General features: G+C 39.3%; 1 protein-coding gene across 3 annotated transcripts in view; it reads right to left on the minus strand.

The window, feature by feature from the left end:
- Window positions 1–48: 48 nt before the first annotated feature.
- myom3 (myomesin 3) overlaps window positions 49–21,537 on the minus strand; it is a 94,507-nt gene continuing 73,018 nt past the window's right edge. For all 3 annotated transcript variants that reach the window (XM_026183599.1, XM_026183598.1, XM_026183597.1), the window contains exons 19-37: window positions 20,369–20,495; window positions 18,226–18,407; window positions 17,889–18,003; window positions 16,306–16,462; window positions 15,640–15,746; window positions 15,246–15,290; window positions 14,967–15,103; window positions 11,567–11,711; window positions 10,463–10,522; window positions 9,716–9,783; window positions 8,529–8,639; window positions 8,148–8,235; window positions 7,977–8,015; window positions 7,634–7,739; window positions 1,956–2,119; window positions 1,823–1,859; window positions 1,642–1,664; window positions 1,478–1,533; window positions 49–1,396 (exon numbers count right to left, since the gene is read on the minus strand). In XM_026183599.1, the coding sequence (XP_026039384.1) occupies window positions 1,127–1,396; window positions 1,478–1,533; window positions 1,642–1,664; window positions 1,823–1,859; window positions 1,956–2,119; window positions 7,634–7,739; window positions 7,977–8,015; window positions 8,148–8,235; window positions 8,529–8,639; window positions 9,716–9,783; window positions 10,463–10,522; window positions 11,567–11,711; window positions 14,967–15,103; window positions 15,246–15,290; window positions 15,640–15,746; window positions 16,306–16,462; window positions 17,889–18,003; window positions 18,226–18,407; window positions 20,369–20,495 (2,037 nt within the window). In that variant the 3' untranslated portion in view covers window positions 49–1,126. The remainder of the gene's footprint in view (window positions 1,397–1,477; window positions 1,534–1,641; window positions 1,665–1,822; window positions 1,860–1,955; window positions 2,120–7,633; window positions 7,740–7,976; window positions 8,016–8,147; window positions 8,236–8,528; window positions 8,640–9,715; window positions 9,784–10,462; window positions 10,523–11,566; window positions 11,712–14,966; window positions 15,104–15,245; window positions 15,291–15,639; window positions 15,747–16,305; window positions 16,463–17,888; window positions 18,004–18,225; window positions 18,408–20,368; window positions 20,496–21,537) is intronic.

Raw genomic sequence — 21,537 nt, forward strand, 5'->3', positions numbered from 1 at the left:
GGTATAGGGCTCCCAGTGCTATGTCTAATGAGTAACAATGTCCTCTGAAGTAATCACATGTTTGAATAACCTGGAGTTCATTTATACCTATGTGGCGACACAGCGTTCACCAAAGGTCAATTCATATTGGTAAATTTAGTAAATTCAGTAAATTTAGCGTTTAAGAGCTTCACTGGTGTGAAAGATGTGCAGATCACACATGGACTTAGCAGTAAAATGCATGCCAGCCTATTTCACAGCTTGACTATTTTGATCCTCATTAGTATTATAAAGGAACAGCTATTCTTCTTTGAGGCTCCACTTGCAATTTATGACAAAGGATCTGAATCAGCAAAAGAGCACACAAACAAAGAATCGAACCTTTTATCAGAAGGATATCAAATCGTAGAGGAGTTTAAGGATGAAAAGAAGAAAATGCTAAATGAAAGCATTTCATAAACATGACTAATATGCAGACCTTAACTGAACCTCATTCTCGTCTCCAGCCTGCTAATGTAAATCTACCACTCTGAGGTAAAGTAGAAAGGTTAATGACACTGCGGACTGTTTGCTTCCAGAGTGGAAAAGAAATCATTCATTGCAAAATCTATTTTAGAAGTAATCCACTAGAGAAAAATTGCTGTAAATCCCTTTATTCACTACACACACACACACACACACACACACACACACAAAATACAAATCTGCTTCAACGGAAACTAAGATCAGAGTTTAGGGTTTTTCAAAAGCACTTAAAGCGAGACTTGTTGAAACTGTCAGCATGACCAAAAGCAGATAAATGACAAAATGCAGTCCAAATTCAGTGCTAGTGGAGCAAGTAAAAGCCAGCAAACTAGCTCTGTAATGTCAATTACATATCATATCTATATGTATCTAATTGCTTACAGAAAATGCTACCATTGTTTACTGCAGAACACTGGCTACTATAGTGGTATTTTATAAGATAATCAGCCAAAAAGAGTTTCATTAAGCAAAATACTAGACACATCAAATAAAGTAGAAGCAAATCCTGGTGTAGAGGATACTGTGGTTTGTTTGCAGGAAATTCTCAAAAGTAACATGTGCGCAGATCTTGGTAAACCCTCACTCCCTGCAGAAATATCGATTTTTGACTCAGTTTGGAGTCCTAACTCAACTCCACTGCATTAGCTGGAGGTTTCTCCCCATGCTTGTAAACACTCACGGTCACGTCAACCGTTTCAGAGCCGTACTTGTTGCGTACAAAGATGCTGTACTTTCCAGAATCTTCCATGTTGACATTGTTTATAGTGATGCTGCTGCACTTGGGCGCCTTAGTGATTGTAAAGTGATCCTGGCTGAATATCTCCCTATCGTTACGAAGCCAGAAAATCTCTGGGGCTGGTTCGCCATCAATGTAGCACGTCAGACACAGAGACTGAAGAGAAGGAGCAAACAAGATATGAAATGGCAGGTCACAGAGAGAAGCACATATGCAAGATTTAAACAGTTATTGTACCTTGCCCTCCATAATGGCTACCACATCAGGAAGGCCTTTTGTCACTTTAGCCCGATCTGAAACAAAAAGGCAAAAATAACTCTCTGCTGGCATATGATATAGAATCTTTTAATCTTTGCCACGGAAAGAAATGTCCTGGGATTAACACATAACCTATCACTCACTTTTCTCTGCAATGGCCAGCTGCCTGAGGGATGAGAAAAAAGGGTTAGATCAAAATGAACTGCACAGTGTCAGGAAACGATAATCTGTTTTCAAGTAAAACCTCTGTCTTTTGGAAAACTGTTCTGTCAGTGTCAGTAAAAGCCTAGATATCTCATCCAGTGCATTGGGTGTAGCACTTACTTTAACCTCTGGTGCTCCAACAGAGCGTCATCAAAAGCTGTTGGATGTTTGAAAAATAATCACAATAAAAAATCTGGGGAAAAAACGATCTCACAATCTAAAACCTTTAAACTAAAATGACATTTGCACTCACCTTTTCCCGACAGGTCAAGAAACCGTTTGTGTGTCTCTTTGCCATCAAACATCTCCAATGTGTATTTTCCTTTATCGCTCTCTGTTGGGTTGAAGATTTCAATCCAAACCTTCTGCATGCTGCTGCCAGGCTTTGTTCTGGCTTCCTCGTCAATCCTCTTCTCTCTAAGCATGGAGAAGAGCATGTACACAGTTATGTACTGCCGTATATTAAAGTTACTATATAATACAGTTATGTTAGATCAGTGTGGCAGCCAGTGAGAAATGATTTCCTTTACATCACAGCTAAAGCATTTTTAGCACTGATTAGTGCAAAGAGACTAATGAAAAATGGAATGGCGTTAAGGAGCCTTTAAAATATTATCATTTGCTGTTATCATTGAATGATCCAGCAGGGGGTGCTAGCAGTTTAAGAATTTGAAGGCTGTTTCCAGGCTATGTTCTTTGTAAAGCATATGAGGAGGATGAATAGGATATTTTAGTGTGCAGATTTGCATGTACACATCAAAGACATCAAGGCTCTTTTATTTTTAGGTCTTTAACATGTAGCTGTTGAACTTTATTAGACGTTTTACAGCCTGTTCATGTAAGGGAAGCAGCCTCAGACTTTCCCATAAAAACAAGTGTTGAGGTAAATTATCACGCAGTGGTAGATGAAGTACTCGGACAGCGGTACTAATATCACAGTTCTCCATTACAACGTACAACTATTACAATCCATTACATTGAAAATGTATTTATGGCATAAACAGAGGTTAATAGAGCAACTTGTTTCCTTTTACTGCTTTGCTATTGATGTACAGGATAGATATATATAGAGATGTATAGAGAAAGTATCAAATTCTGGGATTTAGGAAGAAGATTCATCTTATTTTAGATTAAAATTACTTCATTATATATATATATATATATATATATATATATATATATATATATATATATATATATATATAGCAGCTGGATAGCGTAGTGGTTAAACTACACGCCTTTGGAACAGAGGATCGCAAGTTCGATTCCTGCCTGGGGCGTCTGTATCCAGTAAGGGTCCTAAGGCTAGACCCCCTATGCTAAGCAAGCCTACCGCAGACATGAGCGAGACAGATAAATATGAAGGCATGCCGGCTCGGACGTCGCCCGGATCAACAAGGTCCGCGTCAGGTGTTGAGGAACCAGGGCACCCTGACGAAAAGTGGGCTACTGGAACAAGAAGGCATCGGTGGGCAAGGGACGAAAACAGGGCGTTGTTGGAATGCTACTACGCAAGTAACCCCGGCGGAAGGGGCTACATGAATAGGATGAGGGACCTATGGATTCTTCGATACCCAACATCCACAATGACGGCGAAACAACTAGTAGCTCAGTGTTCCAACATTCGAAAGAAGGGACTGCTCTCACAGCTAGAGATTGACAAATGCTACGGCAAGGAGGAGTCAGGACGCCAGGTCAGGGGGGAGATATCATCACCCCCACCCGAGATTGGGTACATAGCCCCAAGTGCGATAGGAGAAGGATCGTTGAGTGCGAGAGGAACTGACCTGAAAAATAGGATCGTGGCCAAGCTTGAAACCTGGATCCCCCGTAGCCGGTTACCAAGATTACGTGAAGTACCCTCAGAAGGTCTGCTAGATGATGTTAATGCAGCACTACGGGCAATACCTACAACCACGATTACTGACACTAACAAGCTGATCTACAATACGGCAGCAGTGATCAGTGAGATGCTTGGCTACAAGTTGAACAGCCACAAGGGGCAGTACCCTCCATGGAGAAGGAGGCTAGAGGGCAAGATCAAAGTAGCACGGAGGGAGGTTAGCCAACTAACGGAGTTGCAGAAAGGTGCGACAAATAAGGTGCCTAAGAAATACAGCAAGTTGTCCATACCTGAGGCCTTGGAAACTGCCAAGCAAAGACTCACAGCCTTGGCCAGCCGCTTGAGGAGGTACACCAGAGAGATAGAAGGCAGGAGAATAAACCAGCTGTTCTCCACAGAACCAGCAAAGGTGTACTCTCAGTGGCAAGGGAACAATAAGAGAACAGCACCACCAAGGCTGGAGACGGAGCAATACTGGAAGAGCATATGGGAGAAGGATGCAACCCATAACGGCAATGCTCAGTGGCTAGAGGATCTGAGGGCAGACCACAGCGACCTCCCTGAACAGGGTCCAGTAACCATCACAGTGGCAGATATCCAAGAAAGGGTCTCCAGTATGAAGAGTTGGACAGCACCAGGGCCCGACATGGTTCACGCCTACTGGCTGAAGAAGCTGACTGCACTCCACGAGCGTCTGGCAGCACAAATGAACCAGCTGCTAGTTAACGAGAGACACCCGGAATGGCTAACTGAAGGCCGGACGGTCCTGATCCCCAAGGACCCCAAGAAGGGACCGGTCCCCTCCAACTACCGACCAATAACCTGCCTCAGTACTACATGGAAGCTCCTGTCAGGCATCATATCGGCTAAGATGAACAGGCACATGGGTCAATACATGAGCGGGACACAGAAAGGAATTGGCAAGAATACCAGAGGTGCAAAACACCAGCTACTGGTAGACAGAACAATCAGCCGAGACTGCAAGACCAGACTGACCAACCTGTGCACTGCCTGGATTGATTACAAGAAGGCCTATGACTCAATGCCCCACAGCTGGATACTGGAATGCCTAGAATTGTACAAGATCAATGGGACCCTAAGAGCCTTCATCAGGAACTCAATGGGGATGTGGCGTACAACACTAGAGGCCAACTCCAAGCCCATAGCACAAGTTACCATCAAGTGCGGGATCTACCAAGGAGATGCTCTGTCCCCACTGCTGTTCTGCATAGGCCTGAACCCCCTCAGTGAAATCATTAACAAGACTGGCTACGGATACCGACTACGGAACGGAGCAGTTGTCAGCCACCTCCTGTACATGGATGACATCAAGCTGTATGCCAAGAGTGAACGAGACATCGATTCACTGATCCACACTACCAGGCTATACAGCAATGACATTGGAATGTCGTTCGGACTGGAGAAGTGTAGTCGGATGGTAACAAAGAGAGGGAAGGTAGTCAGAACTGAGGGGATTGAACTACCAGAAGGCAACATTGCAGACATAGAGGACAGTTACAAGTACCTGGGAATCCCGCAGGCAAATGGGAACCATGAAGAGGCCGCTAGAAAGGCTGCAACCACCAAGTACCTGCAGAGGGTGAGAAATCCTACCAGTGGCTGGACAAAGCTGGACTGAAAGACAGCACAGAGGCACTAATCATGGCAGCACAAGAACAAGCTCTGAGTACAAGATCCATAGAGGCTGGGGTCTATCACACCAGGCAAGACCCCAGGTGCAGGCTGTGTAAAGATGCCCCAGAGACAATCCAGCACATAACAGCAGGGTGCAAGATGCTAGCAGGCAAGGCATACATGGAACGCCATAACCAAGTGGCCGGCATAGTGTACAGGAACATCTGTGCCGAGTATAACCTAGAAGTCCCGAGGTCAAAATGGGAGATGCCCCCAAGGGTGGTGGAGAATGACCGAGCTAAGATCCTGTGGGACTTCCAGATACAGACGGACAAAATGGTGGTGGCTAACCAACCGGACATAGTGGTGGTAGACAAACAGAAGAAGACGGCCGTAGTGATCGATGTAGCGGTTCCGAATGACAGCAATATCAGGAAGAAGGAACACGAGAAGCTGGAGAAATACCAAGGGCTCAGAGAAGAGCTCGAGAGGATGTGGAGGGTGAAGGTAACGGTGGTCCCCGTGGTAATCGGAGCACTAGGTGCGGTGACTCCCAAGCTAGGCGAGTGGCTCCAGCAGATCCCGGGAAAAACATCGGAGATCTCTGTCCAGAAGAGCGCAGTCCTGGGAACAGCTAAGATACTGCGCAGGACCCTCAAGCTCCCAGGCCTCTGGTAGAGGACCCGAGCTTGAAGGATAAACCGCCCGCAGGGGCGTGCTGGGTGTTTTTTTTTTTTTTTTATATATATATATGTATATATGTATATATATATATATATATATATATATATAATTTAATTAAAAAAAAAATATATATATATATAATTTAATTTCAAATAGACACATATATATATATAGAGATGTATAGAGAAAGTATCAAATTCTGGGATTTAGGAAGAAGATTCATCTTATTTTAGATTAAAATTACTTCATTATACATATATATATATATATACATACATATATATATATATATATATATATATATATATATATATATATATGTGTGTATAATGAAGTAATTTTTTACTTTCTCTATACATCTCTATATATATATATGTCTATTTGAAATTAAATTATATATATATATATATTTTTTTAAATTAAATTAAATTATATATATATATATACATATATATATATATATATATATATATATATATATATATATATATATATATATATATATATATATATATATATATATATATATATGTATAATGAAGTAATTTTAATCTAAAATAAGATGAATCTTCTTCCTAAATCCCAGAATTTGATACTTTCTCTATACATCTCTATATATATATATGTCTATTTTAAATTAAATTATATATATATATTTTTTTTTTTTAATTAAATTAAATTATATATATATATGTATATATATATATATATATATGTCTATTTTAAATTAAATTATATATATATATATATTTTTTTAATTAAATTAAATTAAATTATATATATATATATATATATAATTTAATTTAATTAAAAAAAAAATATATATATATATAATTTAATTTAAAATAGACATATATATATATATAGAGATGTATAGAGAAAGTATCAAATTCTGGGATTTAGGAAGAAGATTCATCTTATTTTGGATTAAAATTACTTCATTATACATATATATATATATATATATATATATATATATATATATATATATATATATATATATATATATATGTATAATGAAGTAATTTATATATATATATATATATATATGTCTATTTTAAATTAAATTATATATATATATATTTTTTTTTTTTATTAAATTAAGTTATATATATATATATATATTTTTTAATTAAATTAAATATATATATATATATATATATATATATATATATCCATCCATTCATCCATCCATAGGGCGAGAGGCGGGGTACACCCTGGACAGGTCGCCAGTCTGTCGCAGGGCTAACACACAGGGACAGACAACCATTCGCACTCACATTCACACCTAGTGGCAATTTGGATTATCCAATTAACCTATCCCCACAAGCTGCATGTCTTTGGACGGTGGGAGGAAGCCGGAGTACCCGGAGGGAACCCACGCAAACACGGGGAGAACATGCAAACTCCACACAGAAAGACCCCGGCCTGATGTTGGAATTGAACTCAGGACCTTCTTGCTGTGCGGCAACAGTGCTAACCACCGTGCCGCCTATATATATATATATATATATATATATATATATATATATATATATATATATATATATATATATATATATATATATATATATATATATATATATATATATATATATATATATATATATATATATATATATATATATATATATATATATATATATATATATATATATATATATATATATAATTTAATTTAAAATAGACATATAACTATTTAAAATAGTTATATGTCTGAAGCAGGTATTGGATGTTAGATCAGAGAAGTGTTCTCTTTGTGAACTCACTTGAAGTACCAGCTGGTCTTCAGGAAGCTTATGTAGTATTTAAGTGAGCAGTAGAGCTTGAAGCCTTCACCGGTGCTCTGAATCTTCAGTGAGCTGGCTGATATCGCTATATGGGGGTGGGACTCTCGATTAAAATAATAGCACATTTTGGATATATTTTAGCAATTCAAAACAAAGTGTTTGTTATCTGGGGTGCTCGGCACAGTAATATTCTGGGCACGGAACAGCTAATCAACATGGCTTTCAGGTGTATTATCCCCATCCCGACACAGCTCACCTGATGTAGAAAACAAGCCATTGGCACATTTCACCAAGATTGTTCTTCTGAATACGTGTCACTTACCGCACTGTTTACTCAGGTGCTGGAGAAGCTTGTCATACTCTGCAAATTAAAAAAAACAATCATCCATATTCAAATAGATTTTTATATTTTATTTTAAATGACTAATTTCCATGATAAATCAAATAACACAAAAAGCAGTAATATTTGTTTGGCTAGAAAATCAAGTATCACCTTCATCCAGCAAGTCCAAGGTGCTCACATCTTCTCCTCTCCCGTCTGACACCACAGCTCTGTACGAGCCTGCCTCTTTCTTTGTAACCTGAGGGGGGGGAAAAATCATCTACTGTGTAAAAGTTAAACATATTCAGAACATTCACCATTTAGTATGTGATATCTGTGAGAACCAAATATTTGATTAAGAGGCATTTCCAGGGCAAGGCTCACTTCAAGGTGAATCTTGATTCATCTCAAGGTTAAGACTCATGTAGACTTAATCCTATAAATGTCAGCTGTCACTCTGTTTATCTCCTTTCGCTCTCTACATCAGCTACAGTGTGATGATTCATACTTGCCTTATCTGAAAATAGAACAGGACACAATCATTATGCATACCTGTGGGATAGTAAGCACGCTGACCCCTGTTGATGGATCATACGCAACCTGAGTCACCTCCAAACCATCCTTAAACCACTTGAGAGATGTTTCCTTTTTTGCATTTGTCACCTGCGTCAAGAGAGATAAACAACACCTGTAAAAACAGCACAAAGTGTTCTCAAAAGCTGGTGCAAAAATTGTGGGTCCTTTCATCTTGTTTGGGTTATGTTAGTATTTTAGCTTTGGGTTACAAGGAGGCTCATATGTTATTATACTGTCACATTTCTTTTCAGTCACTCTAGACTGCCAAAATCCATTCAAGTTAGAGTTATAGGAAGATAATTATGTGCCTAAATAATTTCAGTTTTAATGTAAGAAATTGGATAAACTTTCAGGGACTGCAGAGGTTGAAATGTTCCTTTTTCTAAAACCAGTAATTCTGAAAATTCATGAATAACAACAAGAATTATATTATAGCATTAAAAATATCATTTTAGTTTGAGAGCTTCCACAGACTGGTAGATGGAGATCTACAGGAAAATGCTTTGGTGCAGCTGTGGCATAAAACTTATATCGGGTGATGATCTAATACATTTGCAATTTATGGACAAAAGTATTGAGCCACATCTTTGAACCACATGAAAATATAATATAGGGACCTAGCCATATATTTTACCTTTGTGGAAGAAAAGACCTCACTTTTCTTCCATATAACACAATCAGCTGTAAGTGGTATTATTGTAACATGGAAGCTTAAAGGAACCAAAGAAACTAACTATTAAAGCACGTGGTGTCCTACTGACCCAACAACTGAGTTTCAAACCTCTTCTGGCATCAACATCAGCATAAAACTCTGTATTAGGAGCTTCATTGCATGTGTTTCCATGGCCTAGCAACTCCTGTGTATCCCAGTACTTTTGTCCACATTGTGCTTATTAATCACTACGAGGTGAAAACCATTCATCAGCTAACTGATGAAACAGGCCTCTTTGGACAGATTAAAGTGGAATGACAGAAAGAAAAAGACGAGAAGGCTTGGAACAGCTCAGACTTAAAATTGTTGATGTGACAAACATTAGTCAATAAGTGATAACAGAGTTAGCATAATACTACTAAAATGGTTATAGTAGCACTATTTTCTGGTGGTCAGTATAAATGAGATATGTCAGTATTCGGACATATAATATGTAAAAATATAAAAGTACCTTGCACTTCAAAATTAATTCACAATCCTCATTTACACTCCAGGACAAGAATTCCTGGAAATAAGGACCTTGGAAAACAAAATAAATGATTATCCATCCATACTGATCATTTAATTTATTCAAAACACATCATTCATAACAGTATGTTCAGTACACGCACAGTGGTAGGTGTCTGAAATATGAATTATGGTATGATTTAATCAGGAAACATACTGCAGGAAAGATTTCCCCAGCTGGTTTTTCTTTTATAGCTTAGTATTCTGCTTGTAATAGACAGAACGAGTTCTGTGGACTTTGGGTCTCACGTGGACTTTGAATAGTGGATTTGATTTGAGATATTCTGTTTACACAAACAGACACTGGGACATTGGCCTCTACACACAAAAGAGTTTTAGAGCAGAACCTCTCGTATCAGGTCTCAGAGCTCAGGTGATGAAAACAGAGAATTCAGCGGCACAGGAAGCTTCATGTCTCTCTCTATGCAACTCTCTAATTTTAATATGTTTCATCAATACAGCGATTATGAACGCCTGTTGCAACTATTAGCTTTCACCTTGGAATGAGATAAAAAAAAGTCTTTTAAAGCAACAAGGCATCACTGAATGAATAAGATCAGTTCACAAAGACATTTCTCAGCATTAGGGCAAACAATCATCATAGAATATCTGTGCCACTGGCTGTCGTGATGGTCCTTGACTGTCGGCTCTGATTGCATTAGTTGTTTTTGATGTGTGGAAGATTTCCTACCAGTCTTCCTCTTGTTGTCATGTCGGATTGCATCAGCCAAGGCCAGCGTCTCACGAAACTCTGACAGAGACACAGACAGCGTCAGACTGAGTGCAAGAATGAACCCAAACAAGATCGAAATGACACTTAATCAGATGAGAAGTGATTTCAACCTGTTGAAGTTGTATTTATACTATAAGGCAGCGGTCCCCAACCCCCGGGCCTCGGACCGGTACCGGTCCGTGAGTCATTTGGTACCGGGCCGCGAGAGTTGAGGCTCAGGTGTGAAATGTATGGTTTTCAGGGTTTTTATCGGTTTTCAGCGTTATTTTGTTATTGTTTTTATCGCTAACTTGGATTTCCTGGGTCTTTTCACGTGTGTTAGGAATAAATCTTCTTTTTTTCGGTACCGGTACTAGTTTTATTTTGTTGTATTTATCCGCGACACCTTAAAGGCCGGTCCGTGGTGCAAAAAAGATTGGGGACCTCTGCTGTAAGGAATATAATATCTGTGTTTATATATCCTTTATCAATATAGACACACATGGCACACATCAGCAAATAAAATCCAATTTTTACATCTAAGCACTATTAAATAAATCACCTAAAGCTGCACGAAACAATATCAGCAGACATTTTTTTGAATGCTCTTTTGCATCACCACCTTTTCAGATCATAGCACGTCAATTTCTCTCCACAACCAACATGTTCAACAAGTTTTCCATTTTCTTCCACTTCTCGATGACCTGCGCATGAGGGTAAAACTCACTGAGTGGGGGTGTGGTGTAAAAGTGAAGAGAAAATCTGGAATCAACAGTTCCCATTAGCTTTTTTGAGCTTTTTATTTTTGCATTGCAAATAATATAAGTTATCTGAGATGTTTGCATCATTATTTTTGTATTATTGTTGAATGGTTTTCACCCTTTTATGTGTGTTTCTGTGTTTCTAAATTATTAAGGGAGGGAGATGTATTTTAGTTAAGGCTGCATTTTGGGTTTTTTGCAGTAGCGTGTTTATTTATTCATTAAGTACCTTTTGTGACATGCCTGCTTTTCTGTGCAGCTCTTCCTTGTTTATCGGTCCTCAGATTTAGCACTACTCACTTAATATGAGAGAATGACTTACTTTTATCCACAAAGACCAAAGTGAACTGGTTCTTGGCGCGGCCGTCTCTCAGCTGTGCCGTGTACGAGCCCTCATCCTCTTGAGAGAGCTGATCAAACAGTATCTCCACCAAACCTTTGGCCTTGTCAAAGTTGATCTTGCGGTGCTGCAGAAAAGCAAACAAATGTTGCCACACATACAGCACACCCATCAGCTCAGATGATCCCAGATGGCAGGTGAACGTGCTGCTTGCAACTTCCCTATAGATGGCTCCTCGTACAGAGAGAATACATCATGAAACAGTCACATAAAAGCATCTGAAATGCCATGTGCACACTGAAGATGAAACACTTCTTTTTTTCTATAACACATGCAAACATGCAAACAAACAGTGACACAGAGAAAACAGCCTTTGAGCTCATTTTCACGGCTTTTATGCTCATCAAGATAAGTGTATGCCTTGCATGTTGATAGGCCTCAGTGGTGGATGTGATTTGTGATGTATGGCAAGCCTAAGGGCCCTAATCAGCTAAATGGCTTTTGAATTCACAAACCTCAGCTGTGATCATTTAGAAATAATGTGTAATCAGTGCTGTTCAGATGGAACTCTGATATTGGGAAATAATGGAATAAATGAAAATGAAATACAAGCGATAAATGGAAGCTGCTGAATATAAAGCAGCGGCAAACAAACCAGGGCAAAGAAAATGCAGCTGACAGAGTTGTGAAACCGCAATAAATATGCTGCCTTGTATTTGTTTTTCTCTCTGTGCACACATCAATGCACGGTTCAATAACTACAATGGCAGCACTGATTATTCTGTGCTCAGTGTCACAACACATATAAGTTTGTTCACATTCAGTTTATGTTCCTTTATGATTATAATGTTTCTTTATTTTAGGCGGTCTGACTTTGAATTGCACTTTTACATTTTCCATATTTGGTCTCTCATTACATTACATTACAGTAACATTACATTAGTTTATCAATAATAGGGTAAGGATCTTTTTGAAATAGCTTTTTTGCTTCCTTGTTTTTGTTGCAAATAGTTACTGAGACAGAAATTTTCTTTCTTTCTTTTTAAACCCTGACCCTTATGTGACATAAGGTCCAAGTCTCCATGACCCTGGATGGATAAATAGTTAAAAAATGGATGTGTGTGGATATACACTATCTGTGCACTTTATTAACTGGACCTTGCCAGTGCGTGGTTGGGCTCCTTTTCACCTTCAGAACTACCTTGATTCTTCATAGCATAAACTCAACAATATTTTGTAGACATTTCTCAGAGCTTTTGGTCCATATAATGCAGTTGCTGCAGATTTGTTGGCGACACATCCATGATGTAAATCTCCCATTCCATCACATTCCAAAGGTGCTCTATTGGCTTGAGCTCTGGTGACTGGGGAGGTCATTTAAGTACAGAGAAGTCATGATCATGTTTAAGAAACAGCTTGAGATAAAGAGAGAACTGCTGAAAAGAGCCATAAGAGGATACTGCTGTAATAAGGGAAGGACATGGCCAACAAGTGTTCTTAGGTAGGCTGTGGTGTACCAAGTGGTTGTTTTAGCTACTGTTGCCAACCTATCAGCTCAAAGCAGTGTGGCCATTCTCCTCTGACCTCTGCTATCGACAAGTATTTAGTCCAGAGAATAGGCGCTCACTGATATTTTCTCTTTTTTGGACTATTCTCTGCAAACCTTAGAGATGGTTGCACAGAAAACTTTCAGTAAATCAGCAGTTTCTGAAATACTTAAATCAGCCTGCCTGGCACCAACAATCATGGCCACATTCTAAGTCACTTAATGTCCTCGGGATTCCCATACGCTTGTTTGCCATACACCTGGGGTCATTTTCGACCTGAGAACAACACAAGGGTTTTAAATCACCTTTCTTCATCAGTCTGATGCTCAGTTTGAACTTCTGCAGGTTTTCTTGACCATGTCTACAGGCCTAAAGCCAGTATATTGCTGCCATGTGATTGGCTGATTAGATATTTGCATTAATGGACAGGTGAGTCTAATCAATTGTCGGGTGAGTGTAATATATTTCAACTAGTTGTGTCATAGGAAGGAAAAAGGAACATTTTTCTTAATATACCAGATTTCAAAATTTCAAAGAGCTATTTCTTCTTGCACTAGAAGGTAACATTAGTTTATGTTATTGTTTTAACTACAGATTTACTATCCTAAATTATATTTTCCTGAAGAACATTGTCCGAATTTGTTTCATGTGCCTTGCCCAGATGTTGGCTCTTTCCCCCACATTCACCTGAGCTGATTTTTCTCCTAGACTATGTAAAATTAGCACAGCTTCCAGGCCTGTCTGTAGCCGCGCACACCTGCTCTTCATCTTTGTTGATAGCCTCACCATCCTGCATCTCAGGATGTTCGTTTAAACAGTAATTGCTGTTTTGAATTCACACTGACTTGTCATAAACACAGATGCTTGCACCTACACCTGATTATTTTCGCCCGGTAGGGTTTCATGACATCTGCAAATTTCCCACGTCGTGAGCATGAAAGGGGGGAATTTTCAGCAAGCTTTGATGTCACTACCTGGGGATTCAAATGTATTCTATATTACGTAGCAGAAACGGAAAGCTGTAAATCTGGTTTGTGGCCACTTGAAGAATTTGAAAGTGTGAACAAGCATGTCTGTACAGCATCACAGATCATCACAGATAACCCTTAATTTAAACCATGACCAAATTACTGTGTAATTAGTGACATGTTTCAGCATTTCATATCTGGTAGTTTGTTTTACACGCCCAGAAATATGGAACCAAATCATTCAAAAATCTCATGACAACACTGAGCTTTTAGTCAAACTGTCCAAAAACCTCCTTCCTTTTCCCAATCACGTCTTGATCCTGATTGAAAATGTCATGAGGTGTATCAACAAAGATGCAAAAAAAATTTAAGGACTTCACAGAAGAGTCTTGAATGTGCAGAGAATCCAACTGTACTTAGACTAGACTTCATTTCTAATCTGGGTCTGCTGTGTTGGATTATGGGATACCGATATCTTTCGTAAAGGATGAATCACCTTATTTTAATGTGATGACCTCCTATTATGGCTTTCATGCAAATATTTCCAAGTCACTTCACTCAAATAAGATGTTTCCTAGACAAACGAGATCACAAGTGACCTCTACTCACTCATTTCGGCAGATTGTCAAACCGAATTCCTCAGATATTGATGTGGGCTGGCCCAAAACTAACCTGGCACAGGTGATATAAACTGCAGTTCAACACTAATAGAGTAACAGCAGCTTAAAAAGTGGCCCATTGGCAGATTCTTACATTAACAACGCTTAACCATTTAAAGGTCAGCAATGGTAGTATTTCTCAGGGTTTGTGAACTCCTCAACTCTCAAATTGGCAAGGACACAGGATAACCAGATCAGTGGCTCTTACCGGCGTGCTGGAGATTTCCCGGTCATTGAAGATTAGACGGAGCTCAGCTGCATTACTCAGACTCTCAGTTTGAAGCCAAAGCCGTACACTGCCTTTCTCAGAAACCTCCACCTGCCAGGCCGACTTCAGTGCAATCACTGCCAAAGATAAATTAAAGGCAGATTAAGTGATCAATATGTCATGAATAAATACTAATAACACTAATTCCAGTGATTAAAATAAGCTGATAGCACAATGTGAGCTCTTCCTCATATATTATAATGTCTTAGCAGTACGTACGCGGATTTCTGACTTGCCAACTGAGTTCTTTGAGCCGTTCAAGATCTGGAAAAAAAAAGTCCAACAGAAACTCAAGGTTAATTATAGTTTGATCTGAACACTGGTTACATAATGCAGTTGTATTGTCAAAGTACTAGTGAATAGTGCAATAGTTGAAGATCAAGATCGATTGAGACCATCTGCTTTGCTGGGCGAGTGACCTTGTGGAAGCGGCTGTGAGCAGAATAATTACTCGCTTGCGAGAAAAGCTTGATAAAGCTTAAAATTAAAGGCTCTGTATATTCCTGCTGCCGTCAGCTTCTTCAATAACGCAAGAGACAACTGAACATTTTTCATTCTGATGAGTGTTACATTTAGAAAGGGGCATGGGGTGCTCGCAAGTTTACCACTTTACCTTCAGCTGTGAAATCGTAGCTGGACGACTGCTGGGGGTTGTCGCTCATGTTCACTGTGTAGAGACCCAGGTCCTCCTCAGAGGGGTCTGTGAAGGTGAGGACTGACCTGACAGACAATGAAAAACAAACGGATGCATGTACAGAGATGCTGAAGCTGTCTTTTCCACCACATCTCAAACATGCGCTATTGAACTGAGCTCTGGTGAATGAGATGATTTGAGCTTTGTGACATGGCGTGATGTCCTACTGGAAGCAGCTATCAGAAGATGGGCGGGCTAATGCTGTTCATGCCAAATTCTGACCCACCATCTGTATATCGCAGCAGTAATCCAGCCTCATCAGACCAACACTGTTTCATAATCTTCTGTCTTCCAATGTTGAGCCTGTTTGAGTCCTGACCTCAGTTTCCTATTCTCACGAGTGGCACCTGGTGTGGTCTTCTCCTACTTGAAGCCTATCTGGTTCAAGCCTCGTGGTGTTGTGTGTACAGCGATGCTCTTTTTTATACCTCGGTTGTATCAAGTGGTTCTTTGAATATGAAACTGAAATGCACCGAGTCTTTTTTACCTTTTTTAACTTCAAACACACTTTCCCGTTCATAAATGCTGTTAGACATTTTCAGAGAAAAAATAATGATTGCTCCACATTGCACATGAAAAACCTACCTATTCGTCTTGGTTTCTGCTCTCACTCTCCCAGCACCAATTGGGTCTGTGTAATTTTTGCTCCAGAGGAATTTGCTCTCATCGTTCATCTCAGCAGCTTCGTATCCCAAAAATATGAAGCCATCATCATCCACACCAATCTCAATGTTTTTGGTGCCTGAGAAAGAGAAGCCTGCTTAGAAGGGGTCGTGTATTTCACTTTATTCTACAGTGCTTCTGGTGTTGTAGCAGCATACGACTATATAAGTAATAGTCCATTTAGTGGCACCAAATTGAACATAGTGCATATGCTGGATAGTGCATATTTTTCACTGCTTGGGTGTACAACACTATCCAAAAGTCTTGGTCCATTCCTCATTTATATTTTGCAAGGAAAATGAGAAATAAGGGCATGAATGTATTGAAATGTGTGAATATAAATGGAAACACATTAGATAAGGCAAAAGTTTGTGCAATTTCAGGGAGCCTGAAAAATCAATGTTTATTCTCTTTTAAGCAAGCTTTAGTGTGCTTTCTTTAAGTGGACTTCAGGAATACTTCTATAGTGACTTTCAAAGCTCTTTTTTGGATGTTGGCTGCCTTTTGATGATCCCACACTGCTTCAATAATGTCCAGGTCGGGGCTGTGGGAGGGCTGATCCATGACTGTGTTCCACTGTGTGTTTTCCTGTCCAGGTGTGCTTTCACAGCATTGGCATTCTGTTCAGGATCATTGTCATGCTGAAAAAATTAAGCTATTGCCAATCAGACACTCCATGGTGGTTCCAAAGTGCAGTGATTTACACATTAGCCTAACAAATGAAAAATCACAGTTGGAATTTGGGACGAGACATACACCCCTTGGGGGTTCCATAAGGAAGGACATCTGGCATAAAAATCTGTCAAATAAAATATGTTTAGCTACTTGCTGTGGCAACCCCATGAGCATAAGAGAGCAGCTGAGAGTAGCTTACCACTAAAATCCATCAAAATCTATAATTTTAGTGGATCAAAATCAGGCGTGATGTGAATCAAATTTAACAAGCTCTTGGCACTTCTCCGTCTTTTCTCCCTGTTTTCTGACTTTAAAAATGAGTTCTGACAGCCACTCTTTCATTGAGTAATTTCTGAAATGGTTTAAGGATCAAATGAAAGGGTGGATCCATCTCTCCGGCCGTGTCAGGTCTTTGCTGGACTTTTCTAATTTTTTAAGGACATAATTGTCATATACTGTCCTTCCACAAAGCCTTAGAGCTACAGCTCAAGTCTACTTAAACAAATTACAAGGAACTCTGTGTAAAGTACTGCATGTTTTGCTGGATATAAAATGAAAATAAAATGTATTTTTATTGATTTATTTTTAGGAAATCCACTTGTTTGCTTTGTTGTATAGAGCTAAAGCTGTTCCTGTTTCCTGTGTTAATGCTAAGCTGGGTTAACCATCTCCTGACTCCTCCTTCATATCTGACAGACGAATTTGAGATCTTTGCTAAGATCTTTTGTTCCTTTTTAAAAACTCATCAAAAACAACAAACAAGTGTGCAGTTTTCCTATTATTACATACACATAGGAATTTTAATTTGTATAGTTTGTCTAGAAGCTTACCTGGTTGTGTCTGAGCTATCACCGGCTCAGACGGCAGAGAGGCATGACCCACGCCAGCCTCATTGATAGCCGACACACGGAAACGATAGGTCTCACCCACCTGAAGTCCCGACACCTGGATGTCATTAGAAACACATCAAATATTTAACAGTCACTGTCATAATTCATCACAATCATTTAAACATTTTTACCCCCAGACTCACAAAGTAATGAAATTCTGGTATGGAGGTCAGAGATCATTTTTACACTGATAACAATCCAGTCATAGGCTAAACCACACCGTCATCGCTTGCCCTGTCACCTGATTAAATTTTGAACATGCTTATACTTCGCTCACCTTGTAATGCGTGTCAGAAATAGATTTTTCACTCAGAGCAGTCCAGTTCTCTGATTGGTCACCCTGGCTGATTTTGAGCAAATAGCCAGTGACGGGGCTTCGTCCTTCATACAGTGGAGCAGCCCATAAGAGCACCAGGGAGCCGTTTCTCACCTCCCTGATCTCCAGGTCGTAGGGGCAGCCTGAGAAAGAGGAGAACAGATCATGGACTTTGAACACAGGGCAACAATGTGAGGCCAGAAAAGTTCGGTAAAAGTGCACAGACACAAAAACAGCTTGTCTTTGTCACAGTGGAAAGTCATTACAGAGCAAACTATAAATAACAATAAAGTCAAAATGAGTACAATGACTTTCCTTAATCTACCCCGACTGACTTCATCCCAGAATGTGGTAGCTAATTTGCTTAATGATTTTGGGTCACTTTTAAATCATTAATGGCACAGAGGAAAGCCCATTTGCCAAGATTAACGAGCTGCGCTTTAAAAGTGGCACATTTGAGAGCGCCTTTTTCCATTTTCAATATTAATGGCACACAAAGCTGATATGAGCAGAGTCAGAGTGGCTGGGATATCTACTGAGCCTCGACTCTGGACTCTAGGTAACCTAAAGGGAATGCCTGGAGACACCGCTCAGCGCTGAAAATGCATCTCTCCTGCATTAAGTGTAGCCAACAGGCTTCAGATTGCTCTAAAAACATTTTCTACTCTTGGAATTGTTTTATTGCATTGAGAATAATCATTTCAGGCCTGCACGTACCACAGCTGTTAAATGTCCAAGCATTTATTTGGAAGGGGCAGCCAATCACAAGACTGAAAGGAAGCTGAGTTGGCCTGTTTCAGATGGAGGATAAACTGAGAGGCAGCATCAAGTACAAGATAAGTGTTATTTTGAATCATGCAAAGCTGATGGTAGAGTCTACCATCAGCTTTAAATAGGCCTGTGGGTGACACATCAGTCCAACGTCAATCAAAAGTAAGAAAACAACAAAATTATTATTTATTGTTACTCCATTAAGAATGAGTCAAAACATAAAGCTAAAACTTTAACTGATTTCATTTAACAAAAAGATAGATACTACATTATTTCCATCATTAGTCATTTATTGCTTCAGTGACTTTTTCCTACTTTTTCTGTAGTGTTTTCAGTGTCTTGCTTTGGGATACCAACAACCATCCATAGCAATATTTGAGCACAAGCCACAGATGATAAACACATAATGAATTCCACTAACTGAATCTAACCACAGGCTGTTTTTGTAGATACTGTGTTTTCACTTGACCACTGACCTGCGCTTTAATGGCACAATAAGCAAATAAGCACATTTTATTCTGAAACCAAAATATGTATGTATGTGTGGTGACCACACACACACTTCCACTGATTTATATAAATGGGCCCTCAAGTTGATGGATGGTCTCAGATGGTCACAGGAGCCAGGGTCAACAAACAGAGGAAACCGAATGCCAGGAGGGTACTGATGGAGGCACATAGCTCAGGGGATAAAACAGATTTGTGTATAAATGTAACAAACAACTTTTAATATTTAAGTTCTTACAGTTACAGTGCAACATGCAAATTACATTGTGGAAAGTGAACATAGATTTGAGCACTGATCAAAAGCTTTTGTTAACATTTTCATATAAACAGAGCTTTTATTTCAGTAAGCTGGATCCTCTTTAAAATAAATAAAGAATACATTTTGTTCATAGCAAAGACAGGTCCAAAAAGCTTCTAATAGCTGCAGTTCCACTAATGGATTCAAAAGTGACTCAGTCCCCATTGACTCCCATGTTGAGATGCCTGACTTCAGAGATAAAATCAACATGTTTACAGACTGCTGAAAAAACATGACATGGTTACAGTTAATTTCCACTTCAAAAATAATTTATGGTCAACGTTTGCATTGTATCCCAATATAAATGGTATTATATGAAAAAGGGTCACTAACTATATGTGTTGTGATGGAAGAAGTGTTTAGGGTCTTTAATTAAGTTAGGGGTGTATTGTTCAATGGGCTAATTCATGCGTGAAAGGGTTGCTCACATAAATAAACCAGCGACAAGCAAAACAAAGTGCAGAATTGATGATTTAAACATTTAAGCACTTTAAAAGTAAAGCATGCATAACGGAAATTTAATTTCACCTGGCTCTGGCATCGTCCACTTCTCACATAGGAAAGCTTCACTGGGTTCAGACGGTTTCCCGATGCCGACCACGTTGGCAGCAAACACACGGAATTGGTAGAAATGTCCGCTTGTCAGGTTGCAAACCTGCAGAAACATTTACAGTACACTTCATAATGTACCTGTGTCTTGGGGTAAAAGAGTGATTAAATCCCCCCCCCGGTATTAAATATTGCTATTAGTTTATGGCACCTTATTGTAATACTGAGTTGTAATATTACTCAGATCTTCCCAATTGTTAAAGCAAAGCTGTTCCCTGGTCATGAAACTGGTAAATACATAATTTATTATTGCCATATTACTTGAGTATTGCCATTAGGCTGTATTTGTTTTTGTTTTCCTTAAATTGATTTTCTAAATTATTTTAATACTGTTTCTAAGAACATCAGTGTAGTGTTATTTATCTGGCACAAACAGTGATTCAAGCTTTTATTCATATAAATCAAAACCAAGTACTTGAAAACATGGATACGATGTCCCATCAAGCAGGGACAAAAAGCTCCCTCATTGAACAGTTAAAGCCTCTTGACTCAGGAAGGCATTTTACGACATATTTTCTCTGGAGATGCTGCCACAGCATTTTTCTGCAGCCTGTCCCCAGACACTTCTGCTTTGGAAAGACAGGCGAATCAGCCTTATTGATCGCCTCATTGATCTTTCTATTCACAGCCACTTAGACTTTAAGGCCCTTATCGGCGCTGTGAACACTTGTGAACCTCTGCTTCTACTTTCAGCTCTCCACCAGCAACTAATTGACACAACCACGGAGAGCTTTCTTCACTGTATCTAAAATACGCCACCCGACACCTGCTGCCATGCTCGGATCATCAAGCTACAGACCCCTGTGCACGATGGTGCATGGGCCCTGTGCTCATGGCCAGAATGCTCTCTGGACAATCCAGCCTGCAACAGTCTGCAAGTTCCTTTATTAACTAACGATCCCGCTCTAACCACACTCAGGTGGAGCAACAATCATGGTATTAGACTGAGATAAAGCCCATCCCAAGTAATGACTGCAAATTTCATCCACTAGATGGCAAACAGGATGCATGTGATTATTAAAGAACTATTTTCCATCCTCCAGCGGGACACCTTTTTTTATAGAGAGTTTTATCAGCAAAGCATCTGC

Source organism: Astatotilapia calliptera, chromosome 11, assembly GCF_900246225.1.
Source record: "Astatotilapia calliptera chromosome 11, fAstCal1.2, whole genome shotgun sequence".
Classification (NCBI taxonomy): Eukaryota; Metazoa; Chordata; class Actinopteri; order Cichliformes; family Cichlidae; genus Astatotilapia; species Astatotilapia calliptera.